Here is a 26,393-nt window from a genome sequence, read left to right on the forward strand (position 1 = left end):
CAAATGTCAAACTTATGTTGTGGCCTGGTTTTATTGTGTAATTGACTCATATTTCAGCCTCCAAGGACATTTTGTAGTGTTTATTCTTAACCTCTTGGCCAAAACTTTTAAACACAAATAATTTCCTAAGTTGTATATTTCCAGCATAAACATTTATTTAAATTTTCAGAAGAATTTGAATCACATTTTCCTCCCTATTTGAACTTCTACAGAAGCTAGTAATACTTTTTCTCTTTTGCACAACTTTCTCTTTTCAAACCTAAACAGTTTGGCTGAATTTGTTTTGGGGGGGGGTAACTTGGTAAGAAATGTCCCACACGCTGCAAGTGAACACTTCAAAAAGAAAATTAGTTTTAAAAAAGAGGGGAGGATTATTAGTAAATCATGTCCAGAAAACTATATTTAGAATTATATTATTTTATATTTTGAATAATGCAACAGAAATATATATATATATATATGTATATATATATATATATATATATATATATATATATATATATATATAGAGAGAGAGAGAGAGAGAGAGAGAGAGAGGGAGATTTGTTATGTTTGACTTCTTTTTTCCTTTTTTCCCCAAGTGATTTTCTTGTAACTGTTTTTTTTCCACATTTGTTGCTAATTTTTTGGCCATGTCTTTTTAAGATGCTCCTTGTCCTCTCCCTTTGTTTTTGGAAGACCTTAAACTAATATGCTCAGGTTTCAAAGGGTTAAACCCTAAAACATTTAGATATGTTCATGTAACTCCATGTTGTTTCGCACTTCTCTCCATCCAGCATGCCTTCCCTACAATGTTTAGACAATCATGGCAGATGGTCCCTTGGCAGGGAGCGTTTGTTAATTAAGAAGTTCCTCTACCCTTGAGTACCCTCAACGCTGCACCCAATCACCCTCCTCCTGTGCACCTCCAATGCCACCCCGTTTCCAGCGAGGAAAGGCAGGAATTCCCCCCCTGTTCCATAAGTAATTACAGACAGGCTACATTTACCAAGCGCTGTCACTCCCGGCATTTCCCCAGTTGCATACCAGCAATGTAGAAATGCACTTAATACACACTGTACATTTTTTCATGTGTTATTGCAAGCGAGACACACTTCAAAGTTATCTGTTGCCAGTTGAGTTTTTAGACAGTCTCATAGAAGTATGTAGACTCTTTGATGCTGGTTGCATACTGGAAGTAACCAGAGTGCGGACATTCAGGTCTCCTTGCATTTATGGTCAGATTTACATGCTTAGTAGCATGTTTTTTCTGTGAAGAAAATGTTTTCACAGCCTTTTTTCTTTTCCTTTTTACAATTTCATAAGCATTAGTGAATTTTGTGGATAAGATTGATTTGTTGATAAGATCTATAGCTAATGTTAAGTTTAAATCATGAGACTGCATATTGTTTTTAAGTGTTTTTTTTTAAGACGACATGATCTATAAATAAAACATTTAGAGATCCTGTAGTTTTGCAATAAGATACATATCACCTATAGCTGTAGTGTGTTTCGGTGATTGGGTTAAATTAGAGATCTTAATGTTCCCAAATGGAATTGACCACTGGTCTCAAAACTGATTGTAAAAATTGTACACTTCTGAAGCTCAGGATCGTTTTTAAGTGGTCTTACTTTTAGTTGCCTTGGCTTATCAGTAGTGCTGCTTTAAATAGCTAAAGAATTGTAAAGTGTATCACTTAAGAATTACATTTTCATAGTAAAAGTTTCAGTGAGTTTTAATGTATTGTCTTTACAACTTGGACACCTTTTTAGAATTGCACTGTCAGTTGATTTAAACTTGGCATTGTTCTTCTGTCGGATCTATGCAGAGCTGGACAGCACTTACTTTGCCCGTAACTCATCTTGCAGTTAAAAAGCAAGTTTTTGAGTGACAAAAGTTTCGGAATACGCATTATATCTTCTCCGCTGTTCACAAGTCTTGTGACTGTTCCTACCTGTGCCGTGCCGTTGGCCTCTGTCCTGTACAATCCTCAGAGAATAAATCGTCTCTACTCCTTCACCTCTCCCTTTCCCGGAGATCCCAGTGATGTGGACATTCCATCCGGAAAACCAAACATTATGAGAAGTGCTCTGCACACTGAGTCTCACTCGCAGTCAGTGGCGCCCATTACATCATCAGCAAGTCCTTATATGGGACTGTACAGGCTCTACTGCTCTCAGTGTGTGTGTGTGTGTGTGTGTGTGTGTGTGTGTGTGTGTGTGTGTGTGTGTGTGTGTGTGTGTGTGTGTGTTTTTTTTTACTGGAGTTCAGCCCATTCCAGATGAGGTCATTGTGTAGCCATGCCAAAGAGGCTAATGGGAAGGACAGAATGTGTTTGTGAATGTGTGTGTGTGTGTGTGTGTGTGTGTGTGTGTGTGTGTGTGTGTGTGTGAGTGTGCGAAGAAAACTAAAGCTTTAATCATAATTCAAACTCAAGAGGCTAACACTCAGTTTGCAGGATTAGCCTGAGCAAACATGTTAACCATGCCTGCATAAGTGCTAGGCCTAACTTGGCATGTCATAGGAACTGTAGATCATGCATACTGTATTGTGTGTGTGTGTGTGTGTGTGTGTGTGTGTGTGTGTGTGTGTGTGTGTGCGTGTGTGGCGTTCCCATGTGTTTTAAGAAGAGAGACATGTTTTGTGAGTTGTAGCTGCTTTGCCTGAGGCCTGATAACCTGACTGTGAGATGACATCATCAGTTCATAGGCCCTCAATTACATCCATATGTCTGTATTTCTCTCTCTCCTCCCCACACTGCATCTCTATCTCTTTCTTCTTCTCTCTGTCTTCTCGCTTTTTGTCGTATGAATTGCAATTTTGCTTTTGTAACTCCCATTTTTACGTTTCTTTTGCCATCATCAATTTCTTCTGTAACTCTGTTGTTCTCTCACGGCATTACACAAGTCAAATCTGTGTGCTCAGTGGAGCAGAGAGGGATGACAGATTATACTCTCATTATTCTCACTACTAGTCTCGCCTGTCACAACAAGAATGACAAAAATCATAATGGAAAAATAAATGGTATTTAATCTTGCTAGATGATAGTGCTGCTGCAGGAGAAAACAAACATGTAGGTCTGTGTGTGACGCATGTTTCCCTGCAGGAGCACTCACTCGCAGTTTGGCTCCCTATTCCAGCGTTCACTGGGAAATATACCTCTGGTGGTATTTCTTTCTGTCAGGCAAACCCGTCTAGTCCCCAATTAAAGGAGAGCTATTTCCCCTGTGTCATGTCGTCACCACACAAGAATGTACAAAACAGCCTTAAAGACACACTTAAACTTCACTTTTAGACATTTATGTTCTCGAGCATTTTCACACCAGACATGAAAACTTAGAGATTGCTCAGATATTTAAAGAAAGCAATAAAAGGCTGTGCAAGAGTGCCAAACATTTGTGCCTCAGAAAAGACCGAGCATAGGTTGCAAACAGTTTCTCCATGGTTATAGAAAGTTTCTGTCAGCTTCAGATTTAATGGATCTGTGCTAACACAACACATTACAGGAGGAGAATAGTTTTCAAACATTAAGAGATTCTCTCATCACTTATCACATCGTTTGATCAGGTCTCACTTTGACACTTTTGTTGTTATTGTAAAGCACCTTTATGCCGCCTTGCTGTTCTGTATGTAATGTACGATTGTGTAAAGGGGGGACAGAGTTGTCTCACCTTAGAGCCAGGAATGGAAGTAGTAACAAGGTACAAGGTAGACTTATTTGTCATTTTTCTATAACATGGTTTAAGAAAAAATAAAATGAATACGATATGAAGTTTGTGTAAAACGTAAAGCCAGAAAGACTTGACTGTGGGTGGGGAGGTGTAATGTTTCAATTACATGTCCTGAAGATTTAAAAAGCCGCTGTAAACAACTAGCTGCTTACTCAAAATTAAGAACAGCAGCCATAAATGTCAGAAAAAAAAGAAAACAATGCGGTCCGGAAGCTCCTTCGAACAGAGGACGAGATCACCAGCCATATAACAGAGAAGGTAAATGATTGTGATTGGCATGTTAATACCACATCACACTAGTGGCCGATGCTGTTGTGTCACGTCACATCAGTCACATCTGTCACACCTGTCAAACCTGTCACACCTTAATTCAGGGATGCCGGGTCTACAGTGTATATGGGAACGTTGCTGCCGTGGTTCGGTTCTGTTTAAAAATGCGAATCAAGCACTTTTCATAACTTATTTTCCTTAACAATATTGTTTTCAGTTAATGTATTTTGTGAGTTATTGTCATGTTTTATAGGATAATGTGAAAAGAGCTGCATATTTTAGTGGCATTTGGTCATTGAAAAATGTGATTAATGATTTCAGATGGCTCGTTTAATATACACACATTTTTTCAGGCAATGTTTACTCTTATAAATTTAATGTGCTCAATTTTATAGCTTTCTGAGTGTTGTCTTGCTTTTAGATTAGTGGACTAGTCTAAGTTCAAACTTCAATTTAAATGTCAGCAAATTTAGTTTTTAGGAAGATCCCTACTCCCATTAATATTGCCTGATGGTAAATCAGTCTTCTTTCATCTGACTGCACTTCTCATCTGAATGCACATATGAATCATGATGGGAAAAATTTTGTAATTTTCTCTCAATGAAAAACGGTTTTACAACAAACAGCCAAAAACACGCCAACAAGATACAGCAGCGAAACTTATCTGGCTATTTTGAGTATTAAACAACAAAAAACAGCCATGGCTGGCTATTAATGCCCTCCTAAACAACTATACTGTAGTTTGAAACAGCCAGCAAAATTTAGTACATAGCAAAGTTTATGTAGTTTCATTTTATGACTTTATATTAATATTACAAACAAATGTCAATTAGATGGTAATCTACATGAGAAATAAAGAAAAAGAGAAAAAAAGATTATAATAATGATTCACTAAGTGATCAATTTGTCCCAGGCAGATGTGATCACTATAGGTGGTTTCCATTGTAATGTTTTGTTGAAAAACTAATAAATTAGTCTTGCTGCTCTTTGCCCTATGCGCTTTCAAATTGATTATCAGCTATGGGCCCCAGTAGGCTGCAGATCAGACAAGAGTACGGTTAATACATCAACCTGCTTGATTATTCTGCCTCGACTAAAGACTCTTTTGTAAGGTCTCAGTATGATAAGATACCTCTCTCATTGGGGAATGTAAAGAGAAATGCTCCTCATTCTTTGCAGTTCTTTTCAACAGACCAACTCCCAAACCAGAGTTCATGAGGTCCTGTTTTGCTTAGAGGAGGGGTTGGCAATCTGCGGCGCTTGTCCTCAATTACAAGCATGATCCGTTCCCTCAAAAGCATTTCCAAGAAAAGCCTCGAACGTTGCCCCTTATATGAGAGGAGCACTCTCGCTTCTGTTGTCATAGCTCTTATTTTCATCCAGGGGTGTAATTTAAAGATATGAGTTTTTTTTTTAGCTGCTTACATTTGACAAATCCTCCAGTTGTACGAAGCATGATGCTGTACAGGGTCAGAGAGAAGGCATATTAAAGACACAAAAAGAAAAGCAGCTGCTCAGGCAGTCTTTCCTGGCTTTCTCCTCTTCATTTATCAGCACGTTTAATAAAACTGAGGGAATGAATACACTGACCTCATATGCTTGGTATAGCTAATAAATGGGCTCAACAGCTTGCGATGTACTGCCAGACGCCTATGGTAATTTATGCACATCTTCTTCTGACACATTATTGGCTGAGCCGGCAGATGGTGGATGTGTTTGAGTGTGAGGGATGGACAGAACAGCTGTCGGTTTCCGCTACAGCACAGCCAAATTTACTTGGTCCTTTTCCTTTGAGCAAAATTTATAAAATGTTTCCTCCACCATGTCTAACCAAGCCAGATTGTTTCTTCATTGACTGCTTGTTAGTCATGCTAGTGGAGCAGCTCTAGTGATCGCGATATCAGTCATTAAAGATAAACTATGCAGGATTACCCTAAAAACAATGTATAGGTTCATGCAGAAATAATCCTTCTTAGTCTACACTTACGACCCACTAGAAGTGTGTGGTGTTGTATTTTTCTGCAGATACTCTCTGATTTTCTTTATTCTTCATTGCTGTGTTTGGGATGTTTATGGATGTGAAATTGAAATTTGATGGATTGTAATGGAATTAAGTGCAAACATTCATGTTTCCCCCAAGATGATTTTTAATAACTTTGGTGATCCCCTGGTCTGTCATCATAGGGTTGGAATTTAAATCTGTCAGATACTGGTTTATGACCAAATACATGTGAAACTAATGACTTTCACCTGAATTATCATTTGGCTGATTGATCTGCACCAATAGGACATATTACTTGAGTGGAACTTGGCTTTGATAGTGGCCAATGGTTGTGCAGCCTCCACCAGCGATTATATTCACCTTTACCTTTTTTCCTTTTCCGAAGTATCATTATTAAATTGGTCTTTAAAAATTCTCTGGAATTCCCATCAATGTCAACTGTACTTTGTGTTTGGTGCTTACTGGCAGGGTGCAAAGGTAATTTGTTTGTCCACAGGCCAGTTGGCAAGTAAACGTTCAAATTTTTTTAATCAGCCACTTGTTAGATTATCATTTTTTGGTTTGTTTGTTTGTTTGTTTTTGGGCTGGTGAGGGAGGAAAAGCATTTTACCATTCTTACTTTAGCATGTGGCCCAGCTGTACCTAAGTACAGCTTTACCGAGCCGGTAACACTTTCTATGTATCTATAATGCATTATGAAGGCATTCGTAGTGAATTACAATGCATTCATAATGCATGACAATGGCTAATTTAGCTTGCATATAGCCTGTTTGGGATGGGGACAGTGGTTAGCTAGCTAGCTACAGCATATGGCACACTCACTGCAGGTTTCTAGGGTTGAAAATAGTTTCTGTTGACCTTTTTTTCTTTTTGAAGTTAACAATCTTGCAAATAGTGACCCTGAAAGTTCCCCAGTCTTTGCAAAATCTGATTCTGTGGCTAAAATCTCTGACACATTGTCTGCAGATGTCAGTGTCAGACTGAAGTGTTTTAAAAGTATTTTCAAAGTATACTAGTGTATGGTAAGTATTAATCACCTATGATGCAGCATAGATTCTCATAAATGCATGTGGATGATTACACTTTACTTAACAACACCAATGAGACATTATAATAGTATAAATTACATCAATATATACCTCACTTTGTTTAACACATTCAGTGATAATGCATGGACTGTTATAGCACACTATCAGTCCTTATTACAGTTGATTTTTGATAACTGTAAAGGTGAGTGTATATATTTATAATGCATTATAAGCCCCATCAGTCAACCTCTAGTTTCTAACTGGTCAAGGTCATCCTTAAGACACTTGTCACTTAGAAATCATCATAACCCTAACCCCCCTATAATGTTTTAATAGTTACTCACTATGAATGCCTTCGTAATGCATTATAGATGTGGTCTTCATAGTGTTACCATAATATTTTTCAGATCATCTGCTTTCCGTTCCTACATCTGTAGCACTCATTGATGATGTATTGATGAGAAGGCCACATCAGTTGGGGTGTGAAAACATGATCTAGTTTAAAAGTGGCTTGCGGGTGCAGCGTAGAGTTTGTGAAAATGTGTGATTCAGAACTTAAGTGAACAGATGAGAGTATGGATGTCTTTGGTGTGTTCAACATGTGTGTGCGGTTAATGCTGAGATGCTGTCAGCCCAGTGACAGGCCATAGGAAACACACACAGACTTAGAGCATGTTCTGATAGCTGAGGTTGGAACAACCAGATTGCTGCATTGTGATGTGCAGATGTAATCATCCTTTGACACGCAACAGGGATCATAGTATGGCAAAAAGTGATTATATGCCGTGACTGGAATTTACCGTATAGTTCACTGCTAAAACAGGTCATCTGTTTTGCACATGGCACCTTGTGGACCTACTTTTGTAGGGAAATGAAAAAGAGAGAGGGGCGCTGATTTTAAGCCGGGCTGAGTGGCTCTCTTGGCTCAGAGCATACGCTTTGAAAAGAAACGGGGAGGGAGATTGAAAGATAGTTGAAGAGGATTTGGAGGAGGAGTGGAAATTCTTTCAGTTAAATATTTAGGCTACTGCAGTGCGAGATGTAAGAAGGACAGGATGGAGAGGGAGATGAAAGGGACATGCTGTATCGCCATGTGCCTCGTGTTGTTTACCTTGTGGATAAATGCAAGCATTGACTCAGCTCAAACCTATTTGTGCCAAGCTCAACGAAGCTGAAGCACAGTTGGGAACACAAAGAAGGGGAATATAAACTCTTTTTCAAGTGTGCCTCTGGAAAAAAATAAATACATACAGGCAAAAGAGCATTATTGTGTGGATCGATTGTGAGTGTACAATGAGGAGAAGGCCATTTATGGTGTTTTAAGAGATAGAAGTAGAACTGCAAAAATTACTTTAATTAATCTGCTGAATATTTTCCCAATTAATTGAATAATTTAGTCTAAAATGACAAAAGAATTTTCAAAAGCCTAATGTGACATCTAAAACCCTAAGAAATTTAAAAGAAAAAGTAAAACAATAAATCTACTAAATTAAGAGGCCAAAGTTATGTCATGTTTGGCATTGCTGCTTGAAAATAAAACCCTGAAATAATACATTGATGATCAGAATAGTTAACGATTAATGTTATGGTGATCTATTAATCGATTAGTCTGGCTCACTGTATGTAGACGGTGGCTGTAAATCTTCCATTGGCTGGCTATATTTGCTGGCATTCTCCCTTCCTTATCTGTGGGTTACTATTGTCAAAATCCCATTTACTACAGTAAAAAAACTTCTTTAAACTCAGAGCTAACAATCCACATGCTGAAAATGGCAAGATTTAACAAAGAGCATGCACTAAGTCATGTCTGCTTTTTACAGAACGAATTTCTGTAAACTGTTGTAAAGATCTACAACAAATTTAACAACTTTCAACAAGTTCAACAACAAGTTTTCTGACGTGGCCCGTCTAAATTGATTTACTATGTCCTTTAACTCTGGCAGCGGCATGCAACAGATGACTTCACCACTGTACTGACCCTTTGCACTTATCACAAGCTTCTAGGATATTGTTGTAATAATGTTCTGCATGAGCCACATACAGCCAGCAAGGGTTTTAATGGGTCCAGTGAGCAAGTGTTCCACCAAAACAAGTTCTTCCTCACCATTATTTTGCCAGCACACCGTCCCTGTGTCCTAAGCTTAGCGCCGCCCAAGACGATTGGGATTTCTTGAAAAAATACAAACAAACCAGAGCAATTATTTCCCCCCTTATAGCAGAATAATAATGTGAACTTCCAGGAGATAGGGCTGGCTCTGCTAGACGACTAATTGATTAATTGTCCAATTGCTTCAGCTTTAGAAAGGGAAATCAGGAAAGGGGTAAAAGTTATTTTGATATGAGACAAACAGAAACTCACTGACCCACAGCTCAACCTAACGTTGCAACTTCAGTTCATGTGATAAGTTCAAGTGTGATGTTTTCGACGCATGTTCTTAAAAGGAATTCATAAAGGAGGGCAGGCAGGAGATGAAAATCCACTGCGTTCAAACACTCAGGAATGCATGAGCCACGCAGGGTTCAAACTGCACCACAGACATGCTGTCTACTCATGTATTAATCATCATTAGGCCAAGATGAACCACAAAGCCTTTATGTGTGCATGTTTAGGGTTTCCACATTGTATTTGAATAGGCAGAATTCTAGTAAACTTAATCACTCCACTGGCGTGGCTATTTTTGGTCTTTAATTGCGTGTGTGTGCCTGCAGTGGATCAGTAAATGTTTTCAGTTTGGCACACAGATGCAGACAACTAGTCTCCTCCCAAGGCTTCAAGCCCAGTGCGGGTCCAGTCTGAACGCAGCTAGATTACAGAGTGGACTCTGAGGGTACATGAGCCGAGACAACCCGGACTTCGACACAACAGCCCCACTGTTGGCCTCAAATTGCATAGAAGAACCAGTGACCACCTTCATGTTAGACCTAGCTGTACCCATCGGCCACATCTAAATATGCTCTCTATTTCTGAAGGGAATCTTTCTGCCCACAAGCAAACCATCAGCCCATTTACTTGGTTTAGAAGAAGGCTTCATCCTGTGCTGTGCGGTATTGTTGAATTGGGCAGGAGGGTGCCAATTTAGACTGTACATGTAATTGCATGTGAGTGCATGTTTATGTGTTTACAAGGGAGAGTGAACAGAGCCAGGCTGGCCGCAAGGTCTAACCAAGTCCAGGATGTAATGGACTGTGTCTGAGTGGAGTAACTCTAAGTACAGTCCTGAGGTCGCATACAGTGGGGGTGGTAGAAATGCAGCAGCCAACAGCGCCTTTGCTCTCTCACTCAGCCATGAAGAGCATTACAGACCAACATAGACTAAAAGAATCTAAGCCTGCACAAGTGTACATCACAGAGCTCAGATCTGGCTTGTTCCAGTGCGCTGAAATACTTTAATCCCTTAGCCTCCTCTACGCTGCCTGTAAATCCTCATCTCTTTTACATCAGGATTCTGAAAGGCGTGGATGTTTCTACAAGTCTAGCTTCAAGGCAGGCTACCGATTTAGTAGGAAATAGGAGATATAAATGTTGTCTTTGCTTCGGCGTTCATCTGAACTTCTAGGATTTGGTGCACCAACCTCTCCCTGTCCTCCTCCAGTAGAGTAGTGAGACAGTTGCTCTTGTGGACAAAAGCCCTGTGGCTCCTCTCCTGCTCGTCCAGCCTGTGCAGGGCGTCGCTGTGAGAGCGGGATACCTCTAGGAGCTGCTGCTGCATCCGTTCAGATGAGCGCTTCTGGGTCTCTGCCAAGTGGTTGAGCTGAGGGGAAAAAAGGGAAAACAACACATGGGGCTGTGAATAGAGGTTAATCGATACATTGATTAGTGGTCAAATATTAAATTACGCACAAACTAATCTGAAATGCTGCCTTGCTGTTGTATATACCGTCCAATCGCAGAAAGTGGGGACAGTGGTCTCGCCTCTGAGCCTGGAACGCAGGCCCTGAAACAAGGTGTGTGTACAACGTAAAGCCAGAAAGATGTGACCATGGGCTTCAGGAGTGTGAGGGTTTGATGACATATTTAGAAGTGTGACCCACTGCGGAAGATTTGAATGGCAGCTGTTAGCATTGCAGCTAATTCAAAGAACAATAACAGTGGCCGTATATGTCCGTAAACTGGGAAAAGGATGATGTTCGGGAGCTGAGGCAATGGCAGAGATCAGCTGCTATATATCAGAGAGGGTAAATGATGGTGATTGACATGTTATGCCATAGTTATTGTTTAGAAAGTGCTGCTGATGCATATGTTTTTTGTCACACTATAGAGGCGGATGCTCATTTGTTAATCGTGTCGCCCGTCTTGCCTCCTTTGATCGCGGGATGCCGCAATACAGTGTATGATCACACTGGAGTGTCATGATACAGCCGTCGCCGTAAAAGTGCAGGGGCAGTATAAAGGGGGGACTTTGTTGTGGCACACTTGACAGTTGACATTGTGGGCATTAAATTTATTTATTTATTAAAGATAAAAAAATAAAAAGGCTATATCAGAAAGTACAGCTTGTACCTGTGTATCGATACCGTGGAAAATAAGTATTGATAAATACTTGTTATTGATGTAATGTATTAATAAGTTAAAATCAAAACAGTACTGCTTCTTCTTACTACAACATTACTGACACAATGTGCTGGTTACTTAGGATACTCCACAGTTTTTCAGTTTCCATTAAAAACTTGTTCTCCTAAAGAAATAAATCTGTGGAAAAAAATCCTTCAATTTACAGAATTATAATCATTGCAGAAGAACAGATCCAGCACATGTAACACCTGTAGTGCAAAATAACAAATTTGTGCAATGATGCAGCAGCAATAGATGCTCTGTTGTCAGACACTAATGCATTCCCCTCATTAAATTTGATCACCCGCTCCATATGGTGTCTGGTGTCTCACTATTGGCTGTTGGTACCTCAGCAATTGGTTTTTCGTACACATCCTGCTGGTGGTCCTGCTGGGCCCGGAGGGAGTCTCTCTGCAAGGCACGGAGCACCTTCTCCGGTCTGCTGAAACCATATTGGGTCCCCAGTAGAGCTGAATCCATCTTCTCCGATTTCAACATGGCAATTGCCTCATCGCTTGCCTGGTGTGACAAACATTGCAGTAGAACGCTAGCTTTAATTTCAGCATCTTATGACGATGACACTCACAGTTTGTACAGTTTGAGACTTTTGTGTATGTGTACAAGTCATCCTACCTGTAGTTCTCCCTCCAGAATACTCAGCAGAAACAACAAGTCATCACGGGAAAGCTCTTCTCTTGTGTGTCTGTGCTCCCATCTTTCCCTCCTGTCATGCTTGTTGGCCCTCTGAATAGTGATTTTTGAGGGCTGCGCAGAGTGAAAAGGAGGCTCTGGGCTGTCTTTCTTGAGATCATCTTGACTCCAAGTGATCATTTTGATGCTTTTACCAAGTGGGTGCATGGCTCTCCTAGGAGGAGCTGGAGAAATAGAAATAATTGGACGTGGTTAAACAGGGTCATGCTTTGCGTCTTTACAGTACAAGTGGTTATTGTGTGAGTTTAATAATGACCGGCTGATGCAGATTATATAAACCTCTCCGGGCTAATCCAAAGTCAGAAGGCTTCTTGTCATCACAGTTAGTGTTACTGAAACGGTTCGGCCTGCGCCTGGCATTACTTTGTGTGAGGCTTATGTCATCTCATAGTCTTACTCTTAGCACATTCACAGCGATCACTGTCAGCTTGGCAGACAAAAGGGCTGAAGGTTGCCAGAAAGTAGGACCATGATTACTGACCACATGAGAGCGAGATATGTGTGTGTGGCATGTGTGTGTTATTGAAGCAAATCAGCTAAATGGCATTAGCTTGCCAGCTTTCCTTAACTCAGTGTTCTCATCCCATATTTAGAGACAGAAAGCAAGCAGGTTCATATTAGTGAAAAATGACGTAATCGCTCTGTTCTTCAGATCTGCTTCTCAAGGCCAAACTCTCACAGTGGCTGGAAACGCCTTTTATTCCCTAGCTATTGGTCAGGTTTCTTTCGATAAGTTACGAAAAGCCATTGTGTTTCTCACCTTGTAGAATTTGGGGATGCACGATTAATCGAAAAAGAATAAAATCACAATCTCACGATTCTCACATCTGCAATCTCATTTCTAAATGACGAAGATTTACTCACTCCTTTTTCACTTTCAATTTGTGTTAAGTCGCTGCAGATTTTAAAAAAACAATATTTCCTGTTCTGGCTACTTTATAGTAAAAGCTATGAAATAAAACAGCAAGGGACTATTATTCTAAATAATGCATAGGAAATGAAACATTCATTGTTTTACAGCTAGTAAACACCAATAACACTAGTTGAGTGCCTAGTTAGCTAAAACATTGGAAATCAGCATGTCAAAGGAATATTTTAGCGCCTTTTGAATTCCAGAGCTTTATTCTAAAGCTGTATTCAGCAGCATATAAGTTCATCACTTTGATGCTCTAAACTAAGAGACAAAGAGAGACTTGAAGGTTTTTTTGTTTTTTCTTTAGTTACAAGAGACTTTTCAGTGTAAATCCAGCACTTTGATATATGTTATAATTCAAGCACAATGATTTGTTGTTTAAAGCCATGTCTGAACAGTGAGCATCTTGAAGTGTTTTTTTGACTTCAGCACCTAAGAGTGCAGTATATATTGTTGTTGAAAAAGAAGGATCTTTTGAGAGAATCGTGAAGTCAATTCTGTTTACATTTTAGTAAGAATCGTGCAGCTCTAGTGGAAAGTGCAAGAGAGCAATTAGGCGAGGTTTACAAAAAAGTCTGGAGGTCTTTAATATCACTGCATTTGTTTTAAGACTGTTATTAAGACCTCCTCAGACATTTTACTGCTGTTAGAGTTTCTGTTACTGAACAGAAAAGCAATGAGACTCTTTCTTTCTCTCCCCGCTATTTGTCTTCTTTTTCTTACACAAGCATACATTCATGCAGACATGCAGCATCTGCTTGTTGTCAACATGGGCTGAGAGCAACCTTGAGTCTCTCTAAACAAGATGAACACCCGTACATAAGGGACAAACATTGTGCAAGAGAGAAACACCAAAAAGAAAGCAAGCCCTTCAGCTGGTTCAAGCCAGGACTGTCTCTCAGCTGCTGTGAGAGTGTTGGCTTACTTAATAGATGGTGTCTGCGTAGAAGTATTTTCTCTTGGCCCCTGTGTGGAAAGAAAGAGTGACGATCTCAGCCTCCCTCCCTTCCTCTTGATACCCTCTCACTATCAATCAGGAAGACAGATGAAGCTGTCTCAGCTGTCCCTGCGTTCCTTTAGTCCACTTGTTTTCAGCGACAGGAAGGGATGATGGAAGCTCTTAACACAAATGCTGAGGAGTTTTCATTAGGTCACTTCTAAACTATCAAGACTTGTACTTATACAGTCAGTTTTCCCATGGTCATGGAAAACCTGGAAAAGTCATGGACTTTCACAATCACACTTTCCAGGCCTGGAGAAGTCATGGAACTAGTAAAAATTATTAAAAGTTTTGGAAAAATCATGGAAATGTATTGTGTGTAATAGGGCTGCTCAATTATGGCAAAAATAATAATCACAATTATTAAACATGATTACTCATTGGCCCTCACAACATCATGCAGTTATTGAACATTAACTCTGGTGTTTATTTTTAACACTCGATGTCCTTTAACTTTAAATAAAGCCACGAATGTGTAACACATCTTGCACATTACTGTACTTTGCTCACATTCACATAATAATAAAACCTAACCCAACTAATATAATGTGACAATACCTAACAGTAACAGTACATTTTTGGGCGATTTTTCTAGAAAAGTTTGACATTTTCTGTGTTTTTTTTTTTCTTTTAAAATTTTTAGTCTGTCCGTTTGTCTGTGGGCACGTACATACATGATGCATTTGGAATGCATATATTCTTTAAAAAAATGCCAAAATTACACCACTTATCATAGTCACAAGCTGTTAAAATAGAAACTATTGTTGGATTTCTGATGGTCCTTGAACACATAATGTGGGAAGCTGACACATTAATGTGCTACTCTTTGTCCAGAGGCTCAGATTTACTGGAAGAAAATGGTGGAGGATTAAAGAGAACCTTCATCAGTCCGTTTAAACAGGTTTAGCCGCGGGTTGGTACAGATCAAGATGACGGCATGTGGTAGAGCTGATGTGAGCTGGTGATCTTTGGCACGTATGCTCTGCAGTGGCTTGGGGCCTGTTTTCCTTGGATATGAGTGTGTATGTATATATATTTCTTTTCTCTGCCCATCTGATAGTGCTGTTAATGTGAGTAGTCAAGCCAAGACACGTGCCTCTGTGTCCTTGCTCTTGGCCTTCAATTGACTAATGGTGATGGTGTCTGAACACCTCACAGCGCGCTCTCTCGCTCACACACACAGATGGCATTAGTCAGACTGTGTTCTTCTCATGTGCTCACAGCGTCTAGACAAGCCCACATGTACGCACACTCCCACTCGATGCCAGGCATGTGAAAATACCTCTGAACTTAAGTTCTGGCTTAAAGCCAGAGTTTGCCTTAATAATGGTTGCCAGAGTTGCCCCACTGAGGACTGTCCGCTGGCAGGCAGGTTGGCAGCTGCACATGTTGCTGGCCACCTCTGTTTATTTATCTGAACACCACCCAGGGCAGCATGCCTGCATCCCTCCTGCCTGCCCTGTCGAACTTAAAAGGGCATCGGCTGCTCTCCGAACAAACCATTAAACTCTTCCAAAAAACAATCTCAGTTACTGCACTCCTTCCTAACTAAGAAAACATGTCTACACATGCACACAGGTGGTATTTCACAGTAAAATAATGGTCACTGGCTAGGACTAATGAATTGTCAAGCCATTTCCTTGACATTTTCAAACCATCTCTGTATTTAACAGAAAACCCAAGTTGAGGTTCTTCAGCTGTACAGTATATAATGCAACTACTGGCTAAGGAGATATTTGTTGTTGTTTTGAGTTTTTACTAAATCCAGCTTGCAGATATATATTTTTCTTTTTACCGTTTAGATTTTTCTTTAGGTTTTTATTTTGCATCAGTTATTTAAATGCACAATGCGTAATTTCTGCCACTCAATCAAAACAAGAACAAAATAAGGACTTGGACATTGTGAAGTAGTGGGGGATCATGGGAGTTGTCTTCACAGTCTAGAAAAATGTCTTATTTTTTGATTCACATCATATTTAGTCATGTCTCTTCACATTTATTCATCTTACATGGATGTTAGCAAACTTCCCTTTGCTCTGCACTCCAAGAGTGTGGTGCAGTGCATAGTGGAACAGTATATATTCCAATAGTGTTCTTAATTAATGGTCCAGCTCCTAAAATATAAAATCAGCACATGGTGGCAGAGGTTTTGGTCATGGCGGGCTGCCACAAATGAATGAATGTGTTGGAAATCCAGAGAACTTCATAAACATGTTGAAAGGTGTTTCCCACAGAATTAGACTCAAATTAGCTTGGTGGCTGGCATGAGCCACTAATCATAGTAGAACATTGTTGTAAGCAGGATCAATATTTAAATATCATATCAAGAAATTAGGTTTACTGGATAACTGTATTGCAAAATGCAATTCAGCTAATGAAAAAAATGTGCTGTGTCAGTGTGCCAAAAAAATGCTTTATTACTGTTGAGTAAAATTTTGTGACATTGTATGATTTACAGCGATGTATCATCTGGCGTTTCCCGTGTGTCCCCAGAAGTTACAGCAACCAGAGGGAGGTAAAGGGGATATGGCGCCATTGACAGGCGACCAAATCTATCTGAGTTCTCTGGATTTTAATAGGTACACAAATCAACTAAATAAATATAAGGCGTCGACAGATCATTGGCCTGGCCAATTATTGGGACCAATATTTGGCATATTGAATATTATCTGTATCTGTATTTTATTTTAATGATTGCTGGTAAAATTAACTAATTACAAATAAAGTGTCAGTATAGGAGGAACATTAACTTTATAAAACCTCAGGGAACTGTTTTTATTTATTCATTTTCTTTGAATTTCACTTGACTTAAAAAAAAAGTTGCAGGGAACTTGTTGTACACGATGTTGAAAGTTTCAGTTTTGATTAAACATTTGCCAAAGGCATTTAAATAAAGTATTGTGTCAGAGTTTGTTATATTCCAAATTCTAAATACTGACAGATGATTTTTATTGTAAATCCATATTGGTTCCACATATCGGTTATCAGTCTCAGTAACTACTAATAGTCAGTATCGGTATCTGCCATGAAAAGCTATCGGTCAACCTCTATGTAATATCGTAGGTATTGTTCTTAGACCTTTTAATCTAAAAATGTTACATTTCTATCTTTAACTGACTATCAGTGCTCCAAAATTGTGATGTAAAAATGGCTTTGTAATACACATTTACTCTGATTTACGGTGGCACTACTGACACTAATATGTCCCTTGCTAAACATAAAAAAAATAGACTGACCTGGAGATAGACCAATATAGCAAAAAAAAACAACACAGAGAATCAGAACAACAAAATTGTGTAGGTACATTGTGAACACATATGAAGAATATGGATTCGGGAGGATGTCAAGCAATCAGTCATAAATTGGCTTTATTCTACTAAGCATTATTTGCAGTATGTTAGAATAAGAGAAGTGAGAAAAACAAGCAGTGTTTGTTTTTTTTTCCCCGAGTGTCTCCCCACCCCTTGGAGCAAACAACCTGGCCAGTGGGCCCCCAGGTAATTTAAGTTTGAAACCTCTGCCCTCACCATTCATTCCTCACGAGCAGCTCATATCCACTTTATATCCACCTGTCATGAGAGGCTGGCTCGGTCTATGCCCTGGAGTCCTCTTTGGCTTCCAGTTTCCAGGGTCAAGTTGGCACAGCTCTCTGTAATATGCACTCTGTATGGCTGATGTATGCTTTGGCACGAGCGCAGCACTGCAGGCATGATTGGTAAGAGTGTTGTAACAGAGAAATTATACAGTTAGAAAGCCAGCGAGAGAGAGAGTGGGAGATGTTGAACAGCCTATAAATTTATTTTGTCACAGAGAATGCTGCTGTTATATTTAATGATTACGCATGTGGTTAGGCCTCATACACTGATGACTTTAACATAAAGATAGAGAGCATTAGACAATCAACCACATTCACTGCAACTGTAATAATCAATCTTTTTAAAGTGTTTGACCATGAAAATGCAATAGATTGAGAATTAGGGGTGGGCGATATGGCCCTAAAACACTATATTATATTTCAGTGTGTTTTTGCTATGACAAGCTTCTAGATGATATGACAAAATAGTGTAAAAATATAAAATATATTATACAAAAACATACAGTTGCATCAAAATAAAGAGTATAGTTTTAAATGTCAGCATAAGCCTAACAGTTCACCTTCAGATATTTTGTAAAAACTAGACAAAAATTATTTTTCATTGCATTACTTTGTAAAAAAAACAGTAACTGGTAGGAAATTTTCTCTCAGCCATGCTTGTTGTTGCCATGCATAACAGTATGATGCCATTATGTGAAAAAGTTTGAATATTGTCATTATCACAATATAAAGTTTTCTTATCATGTTAAAATTATACTGGTATTTTTATGGCACAACGCTTCTGAGAATTTACCTCAGCTTAAAAATAAATTTGTCATCTTGACCTAGTTTTGACTCAGTATCTTGAGCTGATGGAGGTTTCAGAATTTGTATGGTGGTGCAGGGATGATGGTTAGTTTTTAGGCCAACCCTGAAATTAGCATCGCCCTGGTGCCCTCAACAAAAAGCCAATGGGATTTTTGCAGAAAGTAAGCTTTGTGGAAAACCTATATGGCATCGACACAGCAAGTTTTTAAAACACGTAAAAGCTTTAAATTCATGAGAAGGGTATTTTCCTATACTTTTGTGTACAACAGACCTTATTTCAGGCATCTAACCAAAAAACACATTCAAAAAAACCTTTGTGAGACAAGGGAACCGAAGTGCAAAACTAATTTCTGCATTTTAGGACTCATTCCTGCAGCACTCATTTGCAGACAAAAGTTGGACTGCTGCTGCCCTAATTGTTATAATAAAACATATAGCTTTACCACGATTCTGTCATTCTTGTTCATGATCTTGAAAAATAAGTTACATTCCCGAATGTTCACTCTTATTTGTTTATTTTTTTTTTACATCTAAAATAAGAGACTTCAAAACTCTCTTGGAAATATTCCAACTTTTGGTAACTGCCTAAACATAGTTATTTTCTGCCTCAAACATGATTCCCCCCTCATTATTTGGGTGTGCTGTGTTTGATGCGCCTGACAGAAGGTGTTAAATGTTTGAGCTCCAATTCCCCCTCTATTGTCACTGATGAGCTTTAAGTGCCAGATGTGGCAGTGTGCCTGCCGTCTGTGCTGTGTAAAGTGCTCAGGGCTTTCGCAGCAACTGAGTGTTTGAGTTCTGGATTGATGAAGGAGTGCAGACGTTTTCTTATGATATAGATTCTTTGATCTGAACCCTCGGCTGCACTTGGAAGCAAATATTTTCCTGCTCACATGAAGGAAGAGCAGACTTCAGTACCATCAGTTCACAGCCTTATAACGTCAGTCTCCAAGGGATCTTTGAAGTCTTGATTAGGCTCATGTTGGTTGTTGAACTAAAATAAAATACTGAGGTTGCGCCAAACAGTTTTAACAGGATGAGGTAATGCAGTACAGTGCTGTGATTTTCATAACTGATAAAAACTAAACAAAATTGGCATTCTCAATATGAATTATGATGTTTCAGTTGGAGTAGTAGGCAGCTGAAATTAGACCTACCATCTTGATGTTTTCTTGTCTAGTTTAAAAATTGATGCTTTTGGTTATTTGTGTAGTGTGGTTTGTCAAATGCTTGTACGTAGGTGGTCTTTCTCTCATTATAGTGACTTAGGTCCATAAATTACATGGTAAACATAGCTGTGGAAAGCAAAACAGCAACCATTTAGCAGTCAGTGATGTAATGTTATATGGTCTACATTGTTTTGTGATGATGTAATGTTTATCTTATGCTGAGCAGGACTTCCTCGACAGAAGAAGCTCTCTGAATAGTGAAGATGTAAAATTCTACCGTTTACTGTTTTTGTGTGCGATGGTATCTTTGTTTTGGGACAGATGTGCACTTTTCACATGATCACATATAACCTGACTCTGATATCAGATGCTAGATTCACCATGTATTGGATCAGAGAGTTTGAGAGTTAAAGACGACGGCATTGTTACAGTTATCCTTAATGTGATGCCTGCTTTAAGGAATCAGAAGAGCAAGACAGGAATGGATGCGAAGATAAGAATTACATGTGTTTTTGATAAAGAAAGCGGAAGGGAGGCAGATCTGTAATGTTTAAAGGAAGAGGAGTGTTAAAAGCCAAGTTATTTAAGATAAAGATAAAGTTAGTTAGTTTTGGCCGGCAGTAGTATCCACATTACATAAGTTGCAATAGGCTGTCAAGGCGAGGTGAGAAAAGGGTTTCCTCATTTGGTTCCTGTGAAAGCTTAAAAGCTTTGGGTTATTTACATACCTGATGTCTGTGATTAGCACCTCCGGTGAGACATCATCAGGAGCTCATGTCACACTGCCAGCCAGGAGTGGCTTAACTCAAACATGTGAACATTGAGATTGTTCCAGTTTATGTTGGGGGACTAGACTACATAAAACAGTGAACACGATGTTTGCTTTAACTGTAGCAGACAAGTGGACCAGCTGAAACACTCACACATACCCACACATATCAGATAGATATGCACACATTCAAGGTCTCTCCCTGCTGGATACTTCACGTTCATGTAAAACAATTCATAGAGGAACCGAAATGGGGAACCAGGTCTGCACTGTCCTTGAACATTTGACTTAAAGTCACTTAAGTCGATTTAAGTTGAATTAGAGCAGCCTGGCTTGACTCAAAACTTACATGCCGCTGAACACTTTTTTGTCACTGTAATAAATATCTTTAGCTGCTCCTGTTCATGATAAAACATAAAGTAGATAGTTTTGTGTGTTTATCGTTGTAGGGCAAGACAAGCATTTCATTTACTCATCCAGATTTCATGGCTGAATGAGGTTGGAGTCTGTCTATGTGTGTGTATGCATAATTACACCACACCAGGAGACGTCAGGAGATTTATATGATGTCCTGTTTTGTGTCTTAAATAACGTTCCAAGTATCTTGTTAGATTTAATGTGTTTCTGATACACCTCCTGCTAGGGCTGGGCCATGTAGAGAAAAACAAATATTGCAATATTTTTGACCAAATACCTCAATATCAGTATTGTAGGGTTTATTATTGGTGTTTTCACAAAATAATTATACAGTGAGAGTATCTGATAAATCAACATTAGTAATGTGGATATAATGACTAGTTCGCACTGTGCACGGAAGCGCCAATTTTCCGTAGAGTAACATGGGCATGGGCTGTGAACATGCACTGCCTTTTGCAGCCCATGTTCACAAACTGGGCTGTTCACACTGGAGCGCATCGACTCCAAACTCTGCGTCTGTCTGTGCCTGGTCTGTTTTTTCCCCAAGCGGCGAGTAAATCTGTCAAGAAAACGCATTGATAATCTATAATGAACAACATAAAGAATGTGTTTATATGTATGATATAAATGATCTGATTCCTTTAAAAGATAGAATATGCATCCCGTGTTTACTTATTACACAAATTTGCCAGTTGTGTCTAAAAAGAGAGGGAGAGAGATGAGCAAACACGCACACACACGCACACACGAACACTTAACCAGACAGAGAGAGAGAGCTCTGTGTGTTATTAGAAAAGAGCAGAGGAGCAGAATATTTTGCTGAACAGCACAGAGAAACGTACTTGTGGTGTAAACAGCCAGGCAACTGATAACTGACATATTGGGGCGCTTCTGTGTCCCGTGTAAACGTGACAAATGTGCATAAAGGCAAATAATAGAACAGCTAGAAAAGTTTAAGTTCAGAAAATGCCACCACTTTACTGTAATGCAGCCTTTAAAACCAGGAAAAGACAACATCTTGTTTTCTATTTAGAATCGTGGAGATCAAGCACGCTAAATGACATCGGTCTATCTGTACCTCCATCCTGTTTCAGTACTACGGACAGCGCCACACCAACGCTCCACCTTAAAGCCACAGGCGAACATCATCATTTCACCATTTAACAGCAAAAACACTCGCTTGTGGGGTTTACAGTAACCATACACCAAAGATATGTAGAAAACAAAAAACATTCAAGCACATAACAGCATACTTTGCATTAATTTTATAATCGCCACCCTCCAAAACAATAATCAACACAGACACAGAAGAGAATAACAATGAAAATTTTGTCCTACTGTCATGCTTATTTGTCCAAAACAGCCCATAAAACATCCACAGAGCCCTTGGCCTCCTCTCTCCTGCTTGTTCTTCTCCTCCTCATGTCTCGGGCAGTTCTTTGTCCTTTTGCAATTCATGGCATCACCAGGGTCTGACTTTGGCTTGCTTAGGGTCCAACTGGCTGGCTAGTTTGACAAAATTCAACAAATTTGATTGTCTTTTTGCCATTTTACTGGTTTCCTTCTTGCTGCAGAGGGCAGACAATCTTAATTCCAACCGCAGTTTCAAATCAAATCAGCGAACGTGACGTGCACAAAATCCCCAAACTCTGCACACTGCGTGACCTTAAGTGCCCTGTCTCTCTCCCTCTCTCTTTCTCTGTCTCTCCCTCTCTCTCTTGCTCTCTCTCTTTTAAAATCTGATTTTAAATGCTTCCAAAATAGGCAAACAAGGTATTTTTGCATGACTTCAATAGGAAATGATGACTTAACAAGACAGATAACATATTAGACCATATCAGGTAAAAAAATGTATTTACATATTTCCATTGAGACACAGTAGGTGCTGAATCCAATGTGGGAAATCCAATGCGGAAATGATATAATATAAAAATATTGCCCAGCCTTACCTTCTGCTGGTGATCCCTGCAGTGTTTCACATCTAAGCTACGGTAAAATGTCCTAATAGACCCTGACAAGAGCACAGATAAACAAATAATAGCTACTCGTAGCTCTTATTTGGCAAGCTTGTAAATCAGACAAGACAGTGTGAATCCTTCATGGACTTAATCTTGTCTTTATTTCAAGTTCACTCAGCCAATGTAAAAGATTTACTTCTAACAAACTCCTGGATTAGTGTTGCAACAACCAACAGGGCAACAAGTAATTGAATACAAAGTTAAAATGTTAAGACAATGGACTGAATGGGCTGGACAGCAAAGTGTTGGAAGCCAGTGAGTTTGTAACCAGAATGGTATTCTCCTCCGCCTCCCTGCTCCTCCACTACAGCCTACTTGGTAAGTTTGTGCATGCAGCCTTAAGTCCCCATTGATTTAACAATAACACATGCTCAAATTGTGGCTTTAGAGAGGAAACTGCAGGCCTCCAAAACCAATAACTGCTGCACCCACTCACCCACCCGCACCACTCCCAAGATAGGTCAATACTGCATGTCCTGAGATGAGTTATTGATCGTTTAAACAAGCGCTGAATGGATTTCATGGAAAGTATCATATTGTTTTTATAGAAGAATTCAGCAGAAATATCTCCACGCCTGTGTATAATGTGTTTGCAGGAGGATAAAAAAGCCGAAGTGGTACCTTTAATAAGACTAATAGAGTTAACTGTGTTGATGATTAAGAGCTTTTCTGAGGTCGCGGCTGACACAGTTTTAAGCAGCTGTGAAGGCAAAGTGCTACACGACTGAACACATTACCTTTAAAAACTAACCAAATTTGAGTGCTGTTTGTCTGGAACTGAAACAATCAACTGTTTCCTGTAACCAGTCGATTAATTCTCTTTACACTCAGTCAGCACTATTGACCGTCCATTAAAACCAGTCACCTCTATTGATCACCCATTAAAGATGATCAGGCGGCCCCATTTCCCTGCATCTCAGCCCTCTCTGCAAGCCATTGACTTTTATTGATCTATGCTGGTTTGAGCCCATTGCCTTATGTGTGTCTGAGAGCATGCTCTTTTTCCTCTCATCTGGCTAGTGTGGCATAGAGAATACTGGGATGTAAGGCTTAGAGCACATTGGACATATTGACCTTCTCTCATAGATCAGCATCTGCTCTCTTCAGGCTATACTTATTGAAAACGGGTTCTCCGCATCTTCAAGCAGTTTTCAGCTGAATCGGGTGTTTTTTCAGTTGGAGGACAGCAAACTTACAAGGGGGGCACACTGATTGATTTGCAGCTTTTAACATGCAAACAGACACTACTGCGTCTTCATCAGAGTCAAAATGGAAAAAAAGACATAAGTGCAATCAGTGTGTGCTCTGGTCCCTTTTTCAGCCTTGGAGCACATTACACTATGCTTGGTTTCCTCTCTAGTGTTTTATTTTTTTTAACTAGTATGCATGGAGTCAGCCTCTGTTATCTCTGTCACAGCCTCAGTTCATCCACCATCCGATTGTTTTTGGCTAATACATTAAATTCTCAATTATTTTCTTTACTTCCAGGGTGTGAGAATTGCTATAGTCCATGATAGTCATTTACTGTGTTGCAATTTAAATGGAGTCTATTGATTTTTATGTTGCTGCAGTCGCATTTGGCATCGATCTTTGAAGGCAAAAGTTATGCAGAAAAGATTATAAAGTACAAAGGAGAGATTTTCTTGCCCTCTCACTAAACTACTACAGTGGCTGAAAAGAACAATGAGCAATTTAAACTGTTCTGCAAATTGCAAGAAATTAGTGGCTTTGGATTTTTTTTTAAGAAAGTAAAAATTATATAATATCTTTCTAATTATCATCATATTAAAACATTATAATAATTTTACAAAATTAATATGTGTAATATGTAATACATATATCAATATGTTGTATTTTCTTTTTTCCCCCTTCAAATCTCAAGGTATTGTATTTTTTTTTTTTTTGAATAATTTCTTCATAAGTTGCTCCCGTGTTTTTGAAAAACATCAAGACAGTTTCAAAGGGTTAACCCAGTAAAGACCAGTGGTAGAACTAGGACCAAACTCTGCTCTTAACCACTTTAATTAAAAATAAAATAAAGGGATATCTTTTGGAAAATGGTCTTTATCACTCCAATACATTTTAAATACTTGTAGGCTCTATACCAAAATACTGTAGTCCTTATGGTGGCCTGTGGTGGCCAAATAGCTTAAGCACAAAAAAAACACCTGTTTTTTTTTAATTTTAATTTTCTTTTCCAAGATTATTATTTTGTGCTTTTGCGTTGGTTATACATTGGAGTATATGGGAGTTTAAGTGTGAAAGGGGGACAAATAGGGGAAAAGAAAAGGAATGCCATGCAGCAAAGGGCTGCAAGTCGAACCTTACAGTTCCCAAACCGTTATTATTGATCAGGTAGGCGCGTCGTCCTCCGCTCAGTGTGCTTGTTGTTAGAGGTGCACTTTGTGTGTGATTAATCAGTGATATGTGCCTCTCACCGTGAATTTTTGAGGCTGTAATAAGTCAGGTGCTAATTACAGACAGATTGGATGAGCAGATTGGATGACTTTACATAAATCGGGCCCCCAGGTCTCCGTAAATTTAGAGCTCGCCTAATAAGTGTTGTGTTTTGACAGCATTTACAAAGATGGAGGAAACCAAAGCTAATTTTCAGTCTATTAGCCATGACCTCTGAATGACCTTGTTGTTGATGTGGTGTTCTCTTATCTTGCATTTACTACAGGAAACGATTCTTAAACCAAAATCAACGGTTTATAGTCCATCCAAATTGTCCCTTTTGCACAACTTCCTGCAGTTCTGCCTTCAAAATTTGGGTTAATCTTAGTTTTTCAGTTTTTCTATACTGTTATTGTTATGCATTTATTGTAATATGAAATACCCATAAAATCTGTCACTTAGTCAGGGGTCGTCCCCACATGACACCAGATACCAGATGAAATCAGCAACTCTTTACCCCTACGGTTGTTGAATGAGCCTGACCAGCGTAAAGGTTTTTTTTTTTGGTTTTTTTTTTGCTAAAGTTGAGATTAAAAAATATGTTTTATGCTGAACATCAGCATGGCTGCATCATCAATAGCTTATCCTCATTTGAGGGTTTCAGTTAACTTCTGAACCCACAGGATTATTGTATTGATGTGTACTTCACAACTCATTGAGTATGAAACAGCACTGGCAGCTCAAGCACATAAATTGTGCCTGTAGAGGGTGCAAATCACATTAGAAAATTGAACTAATTTTGCATGACTTCTTCGCACAAGCTAGAAAATTGTTGAAATTGAAATAAAAATTGTTAGCAATCTCTTAAGCCCTCTCACTCTCAAAGCTGCAACCATGATGATCCTCATATCTTTGGGACCACTAATAATAATAATACTAATAATAGTAATAACTTACATAGCACTATTTAATACAGTTTTCAAAGTGCTTTTGACAAACAACGCAAAGCAGAAATGGGACACATCGATGGCGAT

The 26,393-nt window shown here is 39.1% G+C and overlaps 2 protein-coding genes across 4 annotated transcripts in view; one reads left to right on the forward strand and one right to left on the reverse strand.

Annotated features, from left to right (window-relative positions):
- The window catches only part of cmss1 (cms1 ribosomal small subunit homolog), a 76,593-nt gene that overhangs the window by 42,357 nt on the left and 7,843 nt on the right, over positions 1–26,393 (forward strand). The window lies entirely within an intron of this gene.
- The window catches only part of LOC121948736 (filamin A-interacting protein 1-like), a 35,113-nt gene that overhangs the window by 8,307 nt on the left and 413 nt on the right, over positions 1–26,393 (reverse strand). The window contains exons 2-4 of one of the 2 annotated variants that reach the window (XM_088083424.1): positions 12,197–12,438; positions 11,912–12,082; positions 10,585–10,763 (exon numbers count right to left, since the gene is read on the reverse strand). In XM_088083424.1, coding sequence (XP_087939550.1) covers positions 10,585–10,763; positions 11,912–12,082; positions 12,197–12,438 — 592 coding nt within the window. Of the gene's footprint in view, positions 1–1,934; positions 2,265–10,584; positions 10,764–11,911; positions 12,083–12,196; positions 12,439–26,393 lie in introns of those variants that run through there. The other variant, XR_015777672.1, reaches the window with a different exon arrangement.

Source organism: Plectropomus leopardus, chromosome 10, assembly GCF_026936395.1.
Source record: "Plectropomus leopardus strain MGB_pleo_1.0 chromosome 10, ASM2693639v1, whole genome shotgun sequence".
NCBI classification, from domain to species: Eukaryota; Metazoa; Chordata; class Actinopteri; order Perciformes; family Serranidae; genus Plectropomus; species Plectropomus leopardus.